The sequence below is a fragment of the Dendropsophus ebraccatus genome, chromosome 1 (assembly GCF_027789765.1).
Source record: "Dendropsophus ebraccatus isolate aDenEbr1 chromosome 1, aDenEbr1.pat, whole genome shotgun sequence".
Classification (NCBI taxonomy): Eukaryota; Metazoa; Chordata; class Amphibia; order Anura; family Hylidae; genus Dendropsophus; species Dendropsophus ebraccatus.
Window position 1 is genome coordinate 180,236,958 of NC_091454.1, and position 19,359 is coordinate 180,256,316.

Sequence of the window (19,359 nt, forward strand, 5' to 3'; positions counted from 1 at the left end):
TGTCTGAAAATTGAGAACTGTCAAAGTTTTTATGATGTTTACCAAGATGTATTTGTGGTGTATTTGTGGTGAGTCCAAAGTGCAGCAGATCATTGTTGTTAGACTCCATTCAGCCCAATTGCGTTGATGGCCCTGGTGGGAGCACCTCATGGTATATACCCGCAAACCCTTTTGTGACTGGTAGCGACATATTCTTTTCTTAGACTGAAATAGTTAAGACAAGCGCTGCAAAGAATAAATTCTCACCAGACATTGTCCACATGTCATGTCCCGCAGCTTTACATCTGCTTACAGTCTGTGAAACATCACACACTTTGCATGATAAATAATTCTAGGCAGCAGCATGCAAATATACTGATGAGCTCTGGCACTTTTCCTTCCTGCTTCAACTTTGGGGCTACCTCAGAGCATCAGCATACTATGGAGGGATGTGAAGTGAGGGGGGCTCCAGCTCCAGCTGTGAACAGGCCCAGATCCCTGGATCATGTGGTGATATACAGCTTTCAGTGAACTGCTGATTGATGACTGTCACACAGATGTGAGATTACAAAGAAAATATAGGTCACGGTACTCCTTTTTTTTTTTTCCTTCTTCCCCCTCCTCTGGTCAGATGATGCGTATGAGCTCTGTCTGTCTGCATGCACCAAAATGGATTTGAAACTGGAATGAATTTGAAATGGGTAATATATATATATATATATATATATATATATATATATATATATATATATATATATATATATATTCTTAAAGGGCTTGTCCAGTTTGGGAAAGCCTATTTGTATACCCTATTAGGAAATTCTGAATAGATAATAGAGGGCAGCCTGCTGTTCAGAATCTGATCTGCATCTCTTAACCAGAGAGGAGAGTGGCTACAATAAAAAACCAATGTGCACTGTGTAATATTTAATTTCTCCTGTGGTGGCGCTGGATCCCAGGATCGGACACCTTGTAATTAACTTATTGTCAATGGACTCCAAGTAGGGATTGTCTAAGCAGAGAACCCCTATAAGTGCAGTACAATCAACAGAATGATACAGTCTGCTGCATTCAATGCATATTTTTAATGATAAAGCTAGGTGTTTTATTGTAAGTCCATTGTTTCAGTCCTTACGCTCAGAAGCCCGTTCTGTTCTTTTTCAATTCCCTGGTAATTGCCTTTACCTATGTAACCACCTTGCTTGCTGTTTTATTCCCAGACTATATTTAGTTTCATTAATGTATGTGTGGGATTTTGGGGGGAGGGGGGTTAACTTTTTTTTGCTGCTTTTTTTTTCAGCATGTACTCGGCAAAAACTTCTTATTAATTTCCCTTTCCAAATTGCTCCTCTAGGTTTTTGGCTAGAAAATTGAAGCCTTGGGCTGCACGAGAAAGCAATTACGGAAAGCTGCTGACCATGCGTTAGGATCCTGGAGACTGCCACCTTTTTGGATTATAACATTTATTGTGGATTGTAAAAGGGAAAGAAAGTGACAATGGGGAGGAAGAAAATACAGATTACGCGGATAATGGATGAACGGAACAGACAGGTACTGAATACAAAGGAGATGTTGTGTTTCTGAGGACTCTTACACACATTATCCAAGAATAAAACCCTAATTTTAGTGACTGTAATCAAAGTAGCTCTATATATCCATAATGTATCCATGGAGCTGTGGCTTTCTACCTGTTTTCATCTTTCATTACTGCCAGGTGTAAAGTAAAAGTGCTGACATGTTCTGGCCAGGCTCTATACCTGTGTGCCTTTGTGGTGTACCTATTTAAAGTGAGCCTGTAACATTGAAAATGCAGTCTAATCTAAAATAAACATATTATAGAGCTGGAGGAGCTCAGCGGACTGATATAAGTCTTATTGGAAGAGTTCCAGGATACCGTACTGGGCTTATTCTAGGTTTAGGAGTCCAGTGGGTGGCCCTACTCTGTTACTAACAAGCTTCCATGTAAGTGTGCATACAGAAATAGCAGTCAGCCACTAAGTTGGAACGCCCAATGGGCCCTCAGGATATGTGGGCACTGTCATTAAAACAAACAAACAAACAAAAAAAAAACTCTATGTCGGAGAGACGTATACAAAGTCATATTCGATCAGGGTCTGCATGTTCAGACTGCAACCAATCAGAAGAAAAAAAAAAAAGGGGAGAAGTATATGCGCAGCATGTTCACTCTCGTCACATGGTCTTGAAGGACTTCCAGTGCAAGTCCATGGGGCAGGCTAGTGGGATAGGGGCGCATGGCAGAAGGGTAGTCTCTCCTACTGTTTAGTAGGGGTCTTTACACTTGCACCCTGATCAATAAAAGCTTTTGAAACGTCTCTGATGAGCAAAGCTACAGTAGTAGCGAAGTACTTCGCTACGCTTGGCTGTCTGCTTGTCAGATGGCTGTCTTTGGACACCGCTCCACTCCAGGTGCCTGGAAAAGCAGGTTACAGTTCTAGGAGATGTTTCCCAGGACTTCATCCAGCTTTTCCAGGGGCCTGGAGTGAAGTTAAAGGCAGCCGGCTTACAAGCCAATGGCCAAGTGTAGTGAAGCAATTCGCTTTGCTAATACTGTAGATTCTTTCATCTCTAGTCTTTGACATATTAAAAAGGGTTTTGTTTTTTGTTTTAACAAAACTATATATCAATCTGCTGAGCTGCTCCTGCTTTGTAACATGGTGACTATAGAAAGGACTGCCTTTGCTTTAAAGTGTCACTGTCACAACACTTTTGACATGTCCTACCGATCAGGGGATAGAGCCGGAAGAGGAACGTGCTTATCAGTCGGGCTCCGTTAAGCTCCATTATAACTCTGACTGATCACGTGACAAAGAGCCAGGAGAGGAACACTCAGACCCGGACCAATCAAACTTTTGACATGACATTGGCCAGAACTTAGTGATTACACTGTTCACTTTTCTTGTTGACCATTATAATTCATTATTATGAGAATATGCACTTTCTGTCCACTTTGTTGGTAGCTGGATTTCCCTGAAGTTTCTTGCACGCCACAGAAAGTAAATTTAACATGTACTATATGTATATAATATCTTAACTGAATATATATGTGTTTTTGTTTTTTTTCTTTTTACAGGTCACATTCACTAAGAGGAAGTTTGGGTTAATGAAGAAGGCCTACGAGCTCAGTGTATTATGTGACTGTGAAATTGCACTGATAATTTTTAATGGCTCTAACAAACTGTTTCAGTATGCGAGCACTGACATGGATAAAGTCCTTCTCAAGTACACGGAATACAATGAACCACATGAGAGTAGAACCAACTCTGACATTGTGGAGGTAAGGGTGATTCCTACAAATATACATATAGTGTAGTAGTGTAGGATTCCTGAGTTGCTTAAGGGATGAAGAAGCTTGCCTAATGTGTGCACAAGAACTACCGCAGAGTGAAGGGATAACTGTATATCTGCCATGGGCTATAATGCTGCTGTTTCCTTTCATGTTCTTACTCAGCTAGGGTCTGTTTCCTATGGCGTTTGAACAAGTTTTATACCAATAGTTGTTAAAGGGAACCTGTCAGGAGTTTCATACTGCTCTTACCACTGCAGCGTATAACTGGGACAAGCTCCTTTTTGAAAATTAAACTGTTTTGCTTTAAAAGGTTCCGACAGCGTTTATTTCACTGGGATTATCCCCAGTGGCCTCTCTCTGCCCCGGTAAGCTTGAATGACAGGTCTCTCCCTATCTGTGTGTATGTAGAGATCTATCAGTCAAGCCCGGCATGGTAGGAAAAAGCCACCTGGGACCGGCCCAGTGACTCAGTACTGTTCCCAGCTGGGTTCAAAACTCTGATTTCTGTGGGACACTGCTGCGTTGAAGAGTAGTAATCCATTGTTGTAAGAGTGCCTGTCCTTTTTTCATTCTGCCTGTGACTTGGGCAGCATGAAGGTTCCCATTAGTTCTGTGGATCGCTATTTTTTTTCTGTTATTATTTTTAAAGGAGAGAAAGATTGGAGTTTTTACAAACCCATGTCATTCTCTCCTTTAGGCTAAGTTCACACTACATATAATTTCATTAAATAACGCCGTAGTTGCAGTTTTGCAACCATGGCCGTTAATTAAAAGAGGACCTGTCACACCCCTGTGCCGGGATGACAGGCTCCTGACCCCCCGTTAGAGCCCTCTATACTCACGTGGTCCCGCTTCCTGAGCCGGTCGGGTCACGGAGATATCAGCGCCCGAAGCCCAGCGTGCGCGCTGACAGGAGAGTCCGATGCCCATAGAGAAAGACGGAGCATCGGACTCCCCATTCATTCTCTATGGGCATCTGACTCTGCTGTCAGCGCGCGCTTCGGGTGCTGATATCTCCGTGACCCGGCAGGATCACATGAGTATAGGGGGCTCTAACGGGGGGTTGGGAGCCTGTCACCCCGGCACGGGGGGGTGACAGGTCTCCTTTAATTAAATTGACAATCACATTGATTAGTATGGAATATCAGCCAGAGTGTATACACTTGTATACATTCTGGCTGGGATTCCTTGTGGCCGACATGTGTCAGTTTTGTGCGCCCGCTATTAATTGAATAGCGGCCATACAAGACTCACAGAACAGACAATGTAATGTGTGGCTCCCATTATACTTTAAGTTGTCAACTATGGCAATTTGGAATGTGGGCACACCTGAATGCGCTCGCAGTCCAAATCAAAATAAATGAATTTCATCTGCCCGGTACTAGAGTACCAGCCAAGATGAACTTCACTAACACCGGCCATTCTGTGACACGGCCGTGTCACAGAACAGCCGATGTCATACGCTGTGTGAACCCGGCCTTAAGGTGTGCTCACATGTACATGATACGCAGCAGATTTGATGGTGCAGATCCACAGCACATTTGATATCAATGTTACTAAATAACTTAAAACAGCATCAATTCTGCTGCAGATCCTGTACGTATAAATGCATCCTTAAAAATAATAAAAGTAATGATAATACTGTCAATCTGTTGCAGAAATTTCTCCATTGATTTCATTGCTTACAATAGGAGAAATTTTCCTGTATGGCAAAATGTGGATCATGCATCCAAAATTCTTCATCAAGTCTGCAATGTGTGAACCCAGCTTTAGTTCAGCATTCTCTCTCTTTACATATGATTATGCCGAATGTGGAAACAGGATGCCATACTCTCACTTTTTTGCTTTCTGCTAATAATGCAACAAGCCAAAACATTTTCCGTGTAGACCACCACACAACCTTCTGACCACAACATTTTAGAAGAAAAAAAGCTCAGTGCCACCTATTAATAGTTTGTAAACCGTAAAAGAAATGCTAATGTAGACTGTACTCTTTCCCACCATTAATTTCTTAAAAGCTGTATTGAGCTGTTCCTTAGGTTCACGTCTACCATGCTATTCTGTCCCACAAATACATTTTGTGCTGTTGAGATGTTGATGCAGACTCAAAATAGTCATCAATAGACTATGTTCAGTCTGTTTATCTCTGTGGGTTTTGCATGTTACACCGGAATACCGGATTTTATCCAATAATAATCAATGTATATTAATTATAAATATGGCACCTTACATAGGAAAGATTGACATCAGTAATCACCTCTTAGGACAGCTGGAACCACAGTTACAGCCCCTGCAGAGAGGTTGACATCCAGCTTTCCCAACCCTGTACCTAGAACAGAGATGTCACTATGCAACTAGATCTCACAGCCGATCTGCCAAACAGGCGTCTGTAAATGTTCCTGCATATACTGTAGTGTCAGCCATATTAATTGTCAGTAAAGTTTCATAGGAAAAAAATGTCTATCAATCAAGCTTTGGCTGTCCAGGCATGATGGGACTTTTAGTTTTGCAACAGCTGGAGGGCCTGAGTTTGACATCCCTGATCTATAAGTATTTAAATATTGAAGCAGCACTACTCAAATAGTAGTTTGGGTCCCGCAGCTTACGAGTGTTGCACGATGCACCGAAATATCGATACTACTATCGATATTCCGGGCCGAAAAACAGTTCGATACCAAGATTTCCTGGTATCGAAACTTTATGTTAAACTGCGCTATTATGCAGTTTAACATAAAGTATAGTGCAGAGAACTCTGTGTGCCGCCCCCTGCTCCCACCTGTCACCTCCTCAGCGCGCACCCTCTTCCCCCGTCGGCGCCAAATTCAAATAGCCGGCACATAGCTATTGCTAGTGCCGGCTATGTAACTATATAGATGCCGCTGTCACACTGACAGTGGCATTACCCCCCTCCTGAGCCCACTCCATATACAGCGGGGGTCGGCTACTGTGTGTAGCAGACCCCCGCTGCTAATGACTGCGGGCAGAGCAGGGTCACGGGCTGGAGAGGGAGAGCGGTGTCTGGGAGAGGAGAAGGCTGGAGCAGGGGTCGGCAGGAGATGCAGCCACTACATCTGCACCGGACTATGAGGTGGTGGGGGCGGCAGGAGTGTGAGGAGGCGGGAGGCCGGGGCCGGCAGGAGACTCCGGAGCAGACACAATGTGGGGGGTTTACAGTCGGACTGACTCTGACTGGGAGGGGGAGGGGGGCTGTAACCTGCAGATCACAGACAAATCCAGGTCACCGGTAAGCATGCCCTGACATCAGGAATAGTAAAACTACAGCCCCCATCATCCCCCCTGCTGGCTGGTGTGTTATATGGCTACAACCCCCATCATCCCCCCTGCTGGCTGGTGTGTGTTATATGGCTACAGCCCCCATCATCCCCCCTGCTGGCTGATGTGTTATATGGCTACAACCCCCATCATCCCCCCTGCTGGCTGGTGTCTGTTATATGGCTACAACCCCCATCATCCCCCCTGCTGGCTGGTGTCTGTTATATGGCTACAACCCCCATCATCCCCCCCTGCTGGCTGGTGTCTGTTATATGGCTACAACCCCCATCATCCCCCCTGCTGGCTGGTGTCTGTTATATGGCTACAACCCCCATCACCCTTTGATTGTTAGCAGTTGTGTGTTACATGACTACAATCCCCATCCCTGGCAGCTGAAGTGTTATTGTCCATACTACCTGTCACTTTCCTGATCACGCACGGTAAACCTAGCAAGTGCAGAAACCACCCAATTCAGTACCCCCATAAAAAGATGGTACTAAATAAAACTACAGATCACAGCGCAAAAAATGCCCCTCACCCCCCAGCCAGACAGGCGGAGAGATAAAAAAAGTGAGTCAGAGTTGGGCAAGTTTTTATTTATTTTAAATAATGGGGACTTTATTTTTAAAGTAATAAAATTAGGGAACATAAATTGGTTCGTACTGACCTGAACCTGGGGGAGGGGGGGAGGGGTCATTTCTATTCTTATGTTTTTTTTTGTTTTTTTTCTTAAATATAATTTTTTAAGTATCGAATTGGTATCGAGCATTGAAAAAAAAAAGTTGGTATCGGTATCGAACTCAAAATTCTGGTATCTTGACATCACTACAGCTTACTTGTATATGTTCAAAGAAGGTCCGCAGCACTCAAATGTAAGTGAAAAATTCTTGGTTCTTTTTATTCCATCAAAAACGCAACGTGAACAGGTGAAAAACTGGTGCGGCAAAACACGTGATGTGACGTGCTTGAAATAGATGGCATGAGGCTATCAAAACGTCGCATCACGTGTTTTGCCGCACCAGTTTTTCACCTGTTCAAATTGTGTTTTTGATGGAATAAAAAGAACCGAGAATTTTTCACTTACATTTGAGTGCTGTGGACCTTCTTTTAACATATCTATCTAATGCGCCCTCCCCCTCCAATAAATACTTTATAATACTTGCAGTATTGTGGCCACAAGTGATCTAACCACAGTTCTTATTTTATGTTTCCAGAGCTTTAGAAACTAGAAAATAAACTACAGCTGCTCTGTTGTTCTTCCTGACCTATATTTCAGGAAAAAAGGCTGTGGTGATGTATGTGAGCACACTGGTTTGTAAGGACCTATAACTGTGGTGTATCTCTGTATGAGTCTTGGTAGTCACCCACTTGGCATACACTTAATGTAATGTACAATTACCAACCCTATCCATTAGAAAGCAGCTAGTTTACAGCTTAAATGAACATATTTGTTTCTCAGCTAAAGTGTGTTACGTCTAATTCAAGCTGTGGTTTTCCTTTGCTTGGAGCCGTGCCACCCTGTAAGCCTGTAGTAATGCTGCTAGAGTCATAGCAGGGACTTGGCCTTTATTTGGTATCAGCAGACATTACTGTGACTTTTTGTTACCTACATTCTTGGCTGTATTCTTCTATTGTAAATGGTTATCCAACCTTATGACCTGCTCTTCAGGTCGATGCTGTGGAACAATATTTTAGTGACTATATCTACATTAGTATTTTAGGAAGTCTCTGAGAGAGGAGAAATGTTGCACTGGCTTAAATGAATAATTCTCTACTCTAGTCAAAGACAATGGGAGTTGTGTGGTTTTTTTCCTTTTTGTACATTGTAGCGCTGAATTCACATATCTTTAATGTCTGTCTGGACAGACTACGGACCTATTAGTTTGAATGGCTCCATTAACATGTGTTACACGGCTGTGGTCCATGCTGCAAAAAAAGACAGGTCTTAATGGTGATCAGTGCCGAAACTGCGATCCGTACTAACTAATGAATGCATGGATGGGTATGGGTAGAAATCTGTAGTGCTGTCTGTGGCTGTTGACGTGTAGCCTTAGAACCCTATTACATGGAGCAATAATCTGCCGAATTAGGCCGATCATCGCTCTGTGTAGTAAAGACAATGATTAGCAGATGACAACAATCAATCATAGCTGATAGTGTTTTTAGGTACTAACCTGGGCCGATGGCTGATGAATCTGTAAATAAAAAAATTATCATACATTCCCTTCACTTCTCCCCGCAGCCACCGTTGTCACTTCAGAGACCGGTTCTGAAGTTGCAGGCTGCAGAGTCAATCATTGCCCGGGACAGGACCACCATGGCCAGTGATTGGCTGAGTGGACTGTCACTTCAGACACACTCTGAAGTTACGGCTATGGGGAGAAGCGAGTAGAGCACAGGGAGCATGGACCAGTAATGTAATGAACTTTACAGCATGGGCTGCAAGGACATCGCTAACGATATGTATACAGCCACGATAATCGAGCCTTATAATAGGCTCAATAAGCTAGCGCTGGTCTAGCAGATCTGTGCTTATTTACTATAGTGATCGGGCCAGGTAATACAGCCCTAAGTTAGGTGTCCTTTTGTTAAAACGTCGTTTCACTTACCCTGCATTACATTACACTGGGCTTTAGATTCCACATTCTGCCGCGCTATTCTTGCTGCAAAACACTTGGAAGCCCATTATAAACCAGCAGTACTCATAGATGCTCACTTAGAGAAGGGATCTTTTATGTTGCCTGAAATTCTATGCGAATAAGGAAAACCGGCAGATTCATCGAGATGCTCTGGGTAATGTTCTGCTGAAATTCATGTGGACACTACTTTGCCATGTTCCACCTAACCAAATTCTCTTGCAGACCACATCCACCCCTTTATGGCAACATTGTGTCCCTGATTACCAGGGTGCACTGTAGAATCAGTCTTGTATATACATTTTATATGAATGTATCTAGTCCATGCCAATAACCCTGTAACACACATGCAACACTAAAGGCCGTATTACACGGCACGATTTGCCCTAAAGTGACACTGTCACCCCCTTTTTTGCATTCTGACTTCTCTACATAGGTATTAAGGGTAAATTTAGCAGTTTTCATACCTTACTTTCCATCATATGTGATGGTGCTTGTTAAGTAAAAAGTGATCTTTTATCATCTGCAGATTGTGCTAAGTGGGCGGAGCTTCATGGCAACTATGCCACTTAGCCCCACCCACAACGCCACCGTAGGCCCCCTCCAGGACATCATTGGCACATAGACCCCGCCTCCTCTCTGACCATTGGAACAGGCTGGCCTAAAGGTCTAGGCCCCACTACTGTAGGTCGGCCCATACCAATGGGGCCTATGTGTCAATGACATCACGGAGGGGTGGGTCTATGATGACCCTGTGGGTGGGGCTAAGTGTCAGTTTCTGTGAAGCTCCGCCCACTTAGCACAATCTGCAGATGATAAAAGATCACTTTTTACTTGAACAAGCACCATGACGTATGATATAAAATAAGGTATGAAAACTGGTGAATTTACCCTTTACACCTATGTAGAGGAGTCAGAATGCAAAAAGGGGGGGGCAGTGTCACTTAAAGGCAGCTAGCTGTCCCGCTGGCATGTGTTGAGGCTGTAGAAGAAAACTAAAATGCTTGGTTAAAACCCAATAAGGCTGGAATATATAAAGCCTTGCCTCAGATTATGACTAAAAACCTGTTCTCTCTTCCTAGAACCTTATGTAAAATAAATTAAAATGGGCAGAGCTTGGGCCAGGATGACTTGAAAAGCATCACATAAGCATTTACTCCAGTGAATTAATTCTTGAATATATTGTTAGTGGTTTACTATTCTTCCCGTCTCCTAGAGAGCCGCAAATAATCCAGTTATTATAAATAGGATCATTATGATTATGTAACCAGGAATTAGACATTACCTGGCTCGGTAAGCTTACTTACTTGTGAATACCTGTCATGTTTAGTCATTGGACTTGGGTCAGAGGTCGGAAGTGTGTGACACTTTTATATAGGTTGTCCAGAGTCTTTCTCCCAAGAAACAGCACCATGCTTATCTCTAGGCTGTGTGTGGTATTGCAGCTCTACCTCAATCGAGCAGTACCAGGCACAGGACGTGTAAAATAGAGGAGCTGTTCCTGAAAAGCACCCCCCCCCCCCCCCCCCCCCCCCATTTGTGATCCCAGGCACCTCCTTTGTGACTTTGGAGATAGTATAAATTAAAGTTTGCAGTAAGAGGTGGCTGCGTTTGAATCATCTTAGGGAAGGTCTTAGAAAGTGTGGCGCCTTTTATATTTCAGGAGTCAGCCGCTGATGACAGGCCGCCGTGGCAGCGTTCTGACCTTCCCTACATTCATTTAGGCCGAACGCAGGAGCCTGTAAAAACTCTATATTGACACAATAAGTATTTGATGTCTGCGCTCACATAAGACTTCCTCGTGTGGCTCTCCCCAAATTCCTGCGCTTATGAAGTGTTTTCACAGATGTTTTTAAGCTTCTGTAGAAATGCATTAGATTACACTGCGAGCCATAAAAACTGGTCATTCCGGTGGCCAAATAAAACATAATCCCGCAGTTTGGGATCTGGCAGCTCTCATTTAATCATGCAACCCGAATCAATATTATTGAAGCTGTTAGAGCAAATTATAAAGCGCCCGTGTTTCAGGAAGCCTAAGCTCTTTTGCACATGTGCTTCATAAATAGGGAGGCGATGCGTCTGGCAGGCTTGGATGACAATTGAATGCTCGACTTAATGAGTTTTGGCAAGAGCCTTCCGTGCCAGGAGAAATGAGATCAGTGGCTTTCAGAGCAGCGTCTTGAAGACAAATTGCAGTGTGTTACTTGGCCTTGGCCTTGGTTGAAGCGTTGCCTGTCGATATCAAACACATCGCTGGAAGAAAGTCAGCATGTTTTGCTGGAAGGTCTATTAACAGGATAACATATTATTAATGGCCATGTAGGTTAAGGATTTTTTTTCACTCTTTATTACATTGGAGAGAGCCTGATATTTGGGGGCTTTGGCTTTACAGAAGGAGGTAATAAATAGAAGCCGGAGCCCCATATTGTAACCCTATAGTGTGTACAGAATTGGAGAAATTACTTGTATTTTGTTTTTAAGCATAGATTCACTTGATGGCTGAAAACTCTGGCATCTGCAGCCAACCTTAGTGTTCTTAAAGGAGAAGTCCAGCGAAATTTTTTATTAAAGTATTGTATTGCCCCCCAAAAGTTATACAAATCACCAATATACACTTATGGGAAATGCTTATTATGGGAAGTGCTTTTTTCCCTGCATCAAGGCTTCAATTCCTGGATAACATGGTGATGTCACTTCCTGGATAAAATGGTGATGTCACGACCCGACTCCCAGAGCTGTGCGGGCTGTGGCTGCTGGAGAGGATGATGGCAGGGGGACGCTGATGGACACAGGGCACTGGAGGGACACTGAGCATCCCTTTGCCATCTTCCTCTACAGCAGCCACAGCTCTGGGAGTTGGGTCGTGACATCACCATGTTATCCAGGAAGTGACATCACCATGTTATCCAGGAAGTGAAGCCTTGATGCAGTAGTAAGTGCAGGGAAAAAAGCACTTTATAGGCATTTCCCATAATAAGTGTATATTGGGGATTTGTATAACTTTTGGGGAACAATACAATATAATACTAATAAACATTTTCTCCAGACTTCTCCTTCAAGTATTACACCCAAGTCCAGGAGATAATGGAGCTGTATGACAAAGTCCTTACCCTGCAGGCCATTGCTGTTATGAAATTGTACCCTTTGTAGGTTGAGGAAAGGAGAGAAAAAAACATCCCATCTAGCCACTTTTTTACTAGAATGATTGCCATTGTGAGGAGTAGATATTAGAAAACCCTTAAAGGGGTTATCCAGCGCTACAAAAACATGGCCACTTTTCCCCCTACTGTTGTCTCCAGCTCAGGTGCGGTTTGCAATTATGCTCCATTTACTTCAATGAAACTGAGTTTCAAAACCGCACCCAAACTGGAGACAACAGTAGTGGGAAAGTGGCCATGTTTTTGTAGCGCTGGATAACCCCTTTAAGTATTGAAAGCAGTGATTGTTCAATAATTGAGCCGTGTATGCTGTACATAAGGCAATGAATGCTACAATACTGTGACAAATGAATGCATATCTTGGGCCTCCATTGTCTTGTCAGAGCCCTGAAGAGCTCCGCAAAATAACTTTTTCCCATTGGTAACATGTATTTTTTTTTTTTCTTCATAATTGCGTGCTAGATTGTGAACCCAAACCATTCTCTTTTACCTCAACTTACTAGACTATTAAGAGAAGAACACAGAAGTTATCAAGCGACTTCCAATGATTAGTATGCATCTCCTATCCACAAAATTGATGCCAAATGTGAAGATCCCAATATATCAAAGGGCTGTATAAAATTTATGGCAGCCTTCCGACTCCCCCCAACAGATGATGTTAGAAATGAGAATGTTGGATTTTAACTGTCTGACCCTTTTCATTATGAGAGATGCTGTCGCCAGAGCTGTGTCATTGGGAGAGCATTTTAGTAACATGTATGTATATGGTGTCATACCTTACAATCGTCAGCTCAGTTTAGAGGGAAATTTAGTATAAATATCTGTATTTTTTACAGTAGTGTAAAGCAGGACAATATCCATGATATGGTACAGATTGGCCGATACAGCCAATTTGGCTCAATTCAGACAATTGTCATTTTGTAAAATTTCACACAGTGATTGTTTGTTATGGCCGCTTCAATGAGAAATGCACAGGACTCATTTGGCTGCAATCTCTTCATGGTAAGCAAAATTCACAAGTTATCCAATGCCCATCCAGTTGGAGCTAAAGGTCGTCTTCATTCTGAAAAAGAATGCTTACTATTGTAATTGTAAAAGTAGGCCTTGTTTGTGGCTTTATGAAGATATCAATGAACACAAGACTATAAACAGAATGACACACAGGAGTTCCACAGGGCAATCCCTGCAGACAGACTGAGCTCTCCTTTATCAGGTTTAAGGATAATGCCTTAAAGTCTAAGTAATCTTGAGGAGCATTTTGAGGGCAAGGACAGAGCAGCAGCTCTAAACATTCGGTAAGCCTGTGCCTGGAAGTAATCTGCTTGCAGTTTGGAGACATGGCACCCTAGTAAACTCTAGTGTTTCCGAGTCGTTTCCACTCTTCTGTCCAGTGTATTGAAATGTTCTTAAGGGTGGAAAATGCATTTGTATTTGCAATGGCTAACAAGAAGTGTGGACCTGATAGTCCCTATCCGAATAGCAGACTGCCTTCTGTGACCTAAACCCTACACTCTTAGCCTGTTACATGTACCCCAGAGGGTACTCACCCTGCCCTTATGCTGTGCCTATTATGAGCAGCACAATATATAATGATGGCTTTTGGTTTATTTCAGTAGTCGGTACTTAGTAAGCAGTGAGAAGCACTGACCCAAACTACCAGGACTCCAGGTGGCTGGTCTATTTTATCTACATAAATCCTTTGTACAGGGCAGAGATTTGTGCTGGTAATGTGTTTTACCTCACAAAGCATTGCCTGGTCTGGAGACCAGATCTCTGCATGAGGAGGGCTAGGTCAGGACAGTGTTCAGTCTTTGGATGTGCAAGAATTTTATCAGATCTTGAAAATAGTTTCTGGAATACATCTTTATTAAATATGCATTTCAGGGCAATATTCTTATGATTAAAGGGACTCTTGTCAGGTTAGATGCCACTAACCTGCTGATTTTCCCTTTTGTAGATATCTGAATCCAATAGTGCCTGTCTTAGAAAAATCACAAAAAATTGAATATGCTACTTTAGCTTACTTGATGCACTGAGGGTGGGCCAGAGCCCCCTTGTGCAAAACAATGACCACCTAACAACTCTTTTTGTAAGGCCCCATTATCAATACTCATTGCCTGTCTGAACCCTGAGGCAGTCCTGGTTGCAAGATGCTGTGCGCGAGCGGCCCTGCTTGGCAGCCCAGTGGCAGGTGAGTACATAGTTTTTTTTGTTTTGTCTTGTTTTTGTACTTACACTCTTACCAGTTTTAAAGGAGAAGTCCCACCAAATTCAAAAAAGGCAGGCAGGGGATTGTAGAAAAAACAAAACAAGTATATTCACTCATCCCCATGCCTCCGTAGTGTTGCTCTCGGGTCCCGCTGTTGGCCGGCAGATGTAATGTTCGCCTGAAAACCGGGTATGTCACGTACCTGGCTCATCTACAGTAGACTCATCTAAATCTACAACTTCACAGCCCGGCTGAGCAGTTCCCTGTTGGCCAGTCATTGACTCTGGGGCTGTCTCCCGCTCAAGTCGCTGGTTGGCTGAGCAGGAAATTGCTCAGCCAGGGACATGACGTTGCAGCCAGCAGAACTGCAGGACATCGGCAACTGTCAAAGGGGCATGGGAGTGGGGCACTTGGGTGAGTAAGTTTAATTTTTTTTTCCTGCACCCCCTGCCTTCTTAACTTTTTTTTTAATTTGGTGGGACTTTATTTTAATTTTGTGAATTGACAGTTTACCAGTATTTCTAAAGAAGCTTAACGCCTCATTTCAATAGTATTAAAGAATAAGGCATCACATAAAGTGGCTTTAGGCTCAGTGCACACGTAACAAAACTGGTGGAATATCCCGCCAGCCTCCGTGTCATAATGGGAGTCTATGGGAGGCTCGTGCGCCTCCTCTCTCTATGACTCCGCCGCGGAATTCCGCCAGTTTTGCTCCATGTGCGTGGAGCCTTACAGGTTGTAATAATTAGGGAAACTTGCACCCCTTTTTGTGTATTTTGACCCACTGCTGGTTTTGACGGACCATACACATACTATGTGAGAGCTCAGGCTAAGGTTTTTTTTTTCTTGACGTGTTGATTTTTCCCTTCTCTAATTTTTATTATATTACAGCAAAACCACCTGCTGATTTGTACTGGTAAAGTCAGCAAGTGTCCCACAAGGGGGTGATATTTTACTAATTTTATTCACGTGCCACAGATATAACCTAAATGGGAACTGCAAAAAACCTGCAGCACGCTTATTCTGTTGAAAATTTGTTGTGTAATTTCTGCATTTTAGCAGGGCTGAAAAACAGGAGGAATTTTCCATGGAATTGTGCAGAGGCGGCCTTTGTATTACATGCTTTGGTGGCTTGGGGGTTAGCTCTGTTAACTTGTAGTGTAGCATCTACATGGAGGCAGGGTGTTCTCCCCGTGTTTGGGGCACTTTCCTCCAGGGACACCTAGAGATTGTGCGCACCATTGGGGAGCAATGACAGGCTGTGTACAGTACTGGCACTATGTAAATAAACACTTATTAATTTATTACTTTTTTTTTTTTTTCTGTAATTTTCGCAACACCGCAATATAACCACAATGTGTGAACACACCATAATTAATGGAGCAGAGAAAAGCATGGATTCCCCGAGGCCACTCACTAATGTCTACAGAGTGCCGGCTTAATTTACACAACCACGTATCAAGCTTGTATTCCCATCCCATACAGTGATGGTATGTTGCTAGGATATGCCATCACTTTATGACTAGTGGAGAGGCCAACATCCGGACCCCAACCAAGCCCGATAATGATGTGGCGGCAGTACTTTAACAGACTATGTATTATGGGCTTGTTTTTCAACCATAAAATGACCAAAGCTAGCCAAAAATGGATATAGTAAGCCATAGTAAAACAGTCCTACTGGAATACTGGAATTTCACACAGTATTGATAAATTTAGGCTAATATATACTTCTTATGCTGCGTTTACATGGAACGATTATCTTTCGAATTTTCACAATAACGATCGCATTTGAGCGATAATCGTTACGTGTAAACACAGCAAACGGTCAAGCGCTGAGCGAATAATCGTTCATTTTGATCTTTCAACATGTTCTTTAATCGTCGTTCATCGTTCGCTAAAAATTCGCAGATCACTTTGTGTAAACAGTCTTTCAAAGGTTCACCCTATGTAAAAGATGGGCTTAAGCGATCTTAAAAACGATCGCATTAACAAATATTCTTACAATTTTTCTAACGATTTATTCGTCTAAACGATGATCGTTATTAAAACCAAATTGTTGCTTCAAAATCGTTAAACGATCAATTGGGCGAATTATCGCTCCGTGTAAACGTAGCATTACAGTATTTTATCACTGGAGCTAAGCTAGCAGAGAGGAGGGAGAAGGGCGATGTCGGTCCGCACCATCCACCCCGTTCTCGTGTAAATCACTTTCACCTGGCGTTCCGATGACTGAGCAATGCCGGCGTGACTTACACATGACACAGATTATTAGTTATCTCCAGAGAGCTGACTGCTCTGGACACAAGGAGTTACTCTGTGGCAAGTTAATGTCATTATGTATTACCTGATCTGTTCTGCTTGATGGAGTAGATTACCAGCTGCAGGGGCAATGTAACATACAGTTCCCCCTTTTGATAGCTCCAACTATAAGAAACTTGACAAAGCACTGTTCTCTTCATATCTTGATGGGTAGTTTTTTGCAATTGTTGAACTGCAACTCCCTCAATGCCCTGACAGCCAAAGATGGAAAGGACATGATGGGAGTAGTGATGTCACGATACCAGAATTTTGAGATCGATACCAATACCAGCTTTTTTTTTTTCAATGCTCGATACCAGTTCGATACTCAATAAATTATATTTAAGAAACAAAAACAAACAAACACAAGAATAGAAATGACACCCCCCACCCCCAGGTTCAGGTCAGTACGAACCTAATTTTATTACTTTAAAAATAAAGTCCCCATTATTTAAAATAAATAAAAACGTGCCCAACTCTGCTTCACTTTTTTTTTTTTTTTTTTTTTTCTCCGCCTGTCTGGCTGGGGGGTGAGGGGGCATTTTTTGCGCCGCGATCTGTAGTTTTATTTAGTACCATGTTTTTATGTGCTACTGAACTGGGTGGTTTCTGCACTTGCTCGGTTTACCGTGCTTGATCAGGAAGGTGACAGGTAGTATGGACAATAACACTTCAGCTGCCAGGGATGGGGGTTGTAGTCATGTAACACACACTTCAGATATCAGGGGGGGATGGAGGAAGTAGTCATGTAACACACAACTGCTATCAGGGGGGAGGATGGTGGTTGTAGTCATGTAACACACAACTGCTATCGGGGGATGGGGGGGTTGTAGTCATGTAACACACACCTGCTATCGGGGAGGATGGGGGTTGTAGTCATGTAACACACAACTGCTATCGGGGAGTATGGGGGTTGTAGTCATGTAACACACCTGCTATCAGGGGGGAGGATAGGGGTTGTAGTCATGTAACACACACCAGCTATCAGGGGGGAGGATGGGGGTTGTAGTCATGTAACACACACACCTGCTATCAGGGGAAGGATGGGGGTTGTAGTCATGTAACACACACCTGCTATCATGGGGGAGGATGGGGGTTGTAGTCATGTAACACACAACTGCTATCAGGGGGGAGGATGGTGGTTGTAGTCATGTAACACACAACTGCTATCGGGGGATGGGGGTTGTAGTCATGTAACACACACCTGCTATCGGGGAGGATGGGGGTTGTAGTCATGTAACACACAACTGCTATCGGTTAGGATGGGGGTTTTAGTCATGTAACACACCTGCTATCAGGGGGGGAGGATGGAGGTTGTAGTCAGCGGCATCTATATAGTTACATAGCCGGCACAAGCAATAGCTATGTGCCGGCTATTTGAATTTGGCGCCGACGGGGGAAGAGGGTGCGCGCGCCGAGGAGATGACAGGTGGGAGCAGGGGGCGGCACACAGAGAACACGTCCGGCGCTCAAATGGCCGCCGGCCGTGCTCTCTGCGCTATACTTTATTCTAAACTGCATAATAGCGCAGTTTAACATTAAGTTTCGATACCAGGAAATCCTGGTATCGAACTGTTTTTTCGCCCGGAATATCGATAGTAGTATCGATATTTCGGTGCATCGTGCAACATTAGATGGGAGTTGTAGTTTTGTACCAGGTTGGAGAATGCAGTTGGAAGTATATTTCATGAGCAGTCTGATGCCAGAAAGTCACCTGCTGTCAGCCTCCTTGGGTAAAAGAATATATATTTTGCATTGTGTGTGTTTGTATGTTCATACACACAGCGGTGCTGTAGCAGTATCTGTGTAGCTGATCAAATATTATTTCCCAATGGCGTGGCTTCCTCGCTCACCCAATCTCACCCTGTGTGACTTCTGGTTAATGGGTTTTTATAACATTTAAGGTCTACCCTGACAGACCAGTGTCAGATCTGAAGGACAGCAGTCATCTGCATGTTGTAGCAATTCAAGTTGGATATTCAGGATTAGAGCAAAACGAAACACAGCTACTTTCTGGCATAAACAGCGCCACAACCGCTCTCCAGGTTCTGTGATATTGCAGCTTCATTCACTTAATCAGAACTAAAGTGCAAAACCATAGCCACAGATTAGTAGACGAGTGGAAGTATGTTTTATTAAACCTGGAAAAAGCTGTTCAATGGTGGAAAACATGGCTTTGAGAATGGAGAGTGTTGTTAAAAAACAAAGGGTGACCCGTTGAACATTTCTAGCATGATCTGCACAGCGCCACCTATTGGTCACTATTGCTTACACCAGGGGTGGGGAACCTTTTCCATGTCGAGGGCCGGTCGGGCATTAATAAAATCATTCGAGGGCCGCATACCGTGTGCGGCAGTTAGTAGCGTGGGTCTGCAGCACCCGGGGCAAGGCACAGTATTGTTCCCCTAGTGCCCCTGCTATTGTAGTTAACCCCCCCCAGTGATGCCCCTTGTAGTCTAGTTAACCCCCAAGTCATGTCCCTGGTAGCCTAGTTAACCC

General features: G+C 43.4%; 1 protein-coding gene across 10 annotated transcripts in view; it reads left to right on the forward strand.

Moving 5' to 3' along the window:
• MEF2A (myocyte enhancer factor 2A) overlaps positions 1–19,359 on the forward strand; it is a 97,793-nt gene that overhangs the window by 47,457 nt on the left and 30,977 nt on the right. For all 10 annotated transcript variants that reach the window (XM_069985121.1, XM_069985173.1, XM_069985164.1 and 7 more), the window contains exons 2-3: positions 1,334–1,530; positions 3,071–3,274. In XM_069985121.1, the coding sequence (XP_069841222.1) occupies positions 1,477–1,530; positions 3,071–3,274 (258 nt within the window). In that variant the 5' untranslated portion in view covers positions 1,334–1,476. The remainder of the gene's footprint in view (positions 1–1,333; positions 1,531–3,070; positions 3,275–19,359) is intronic.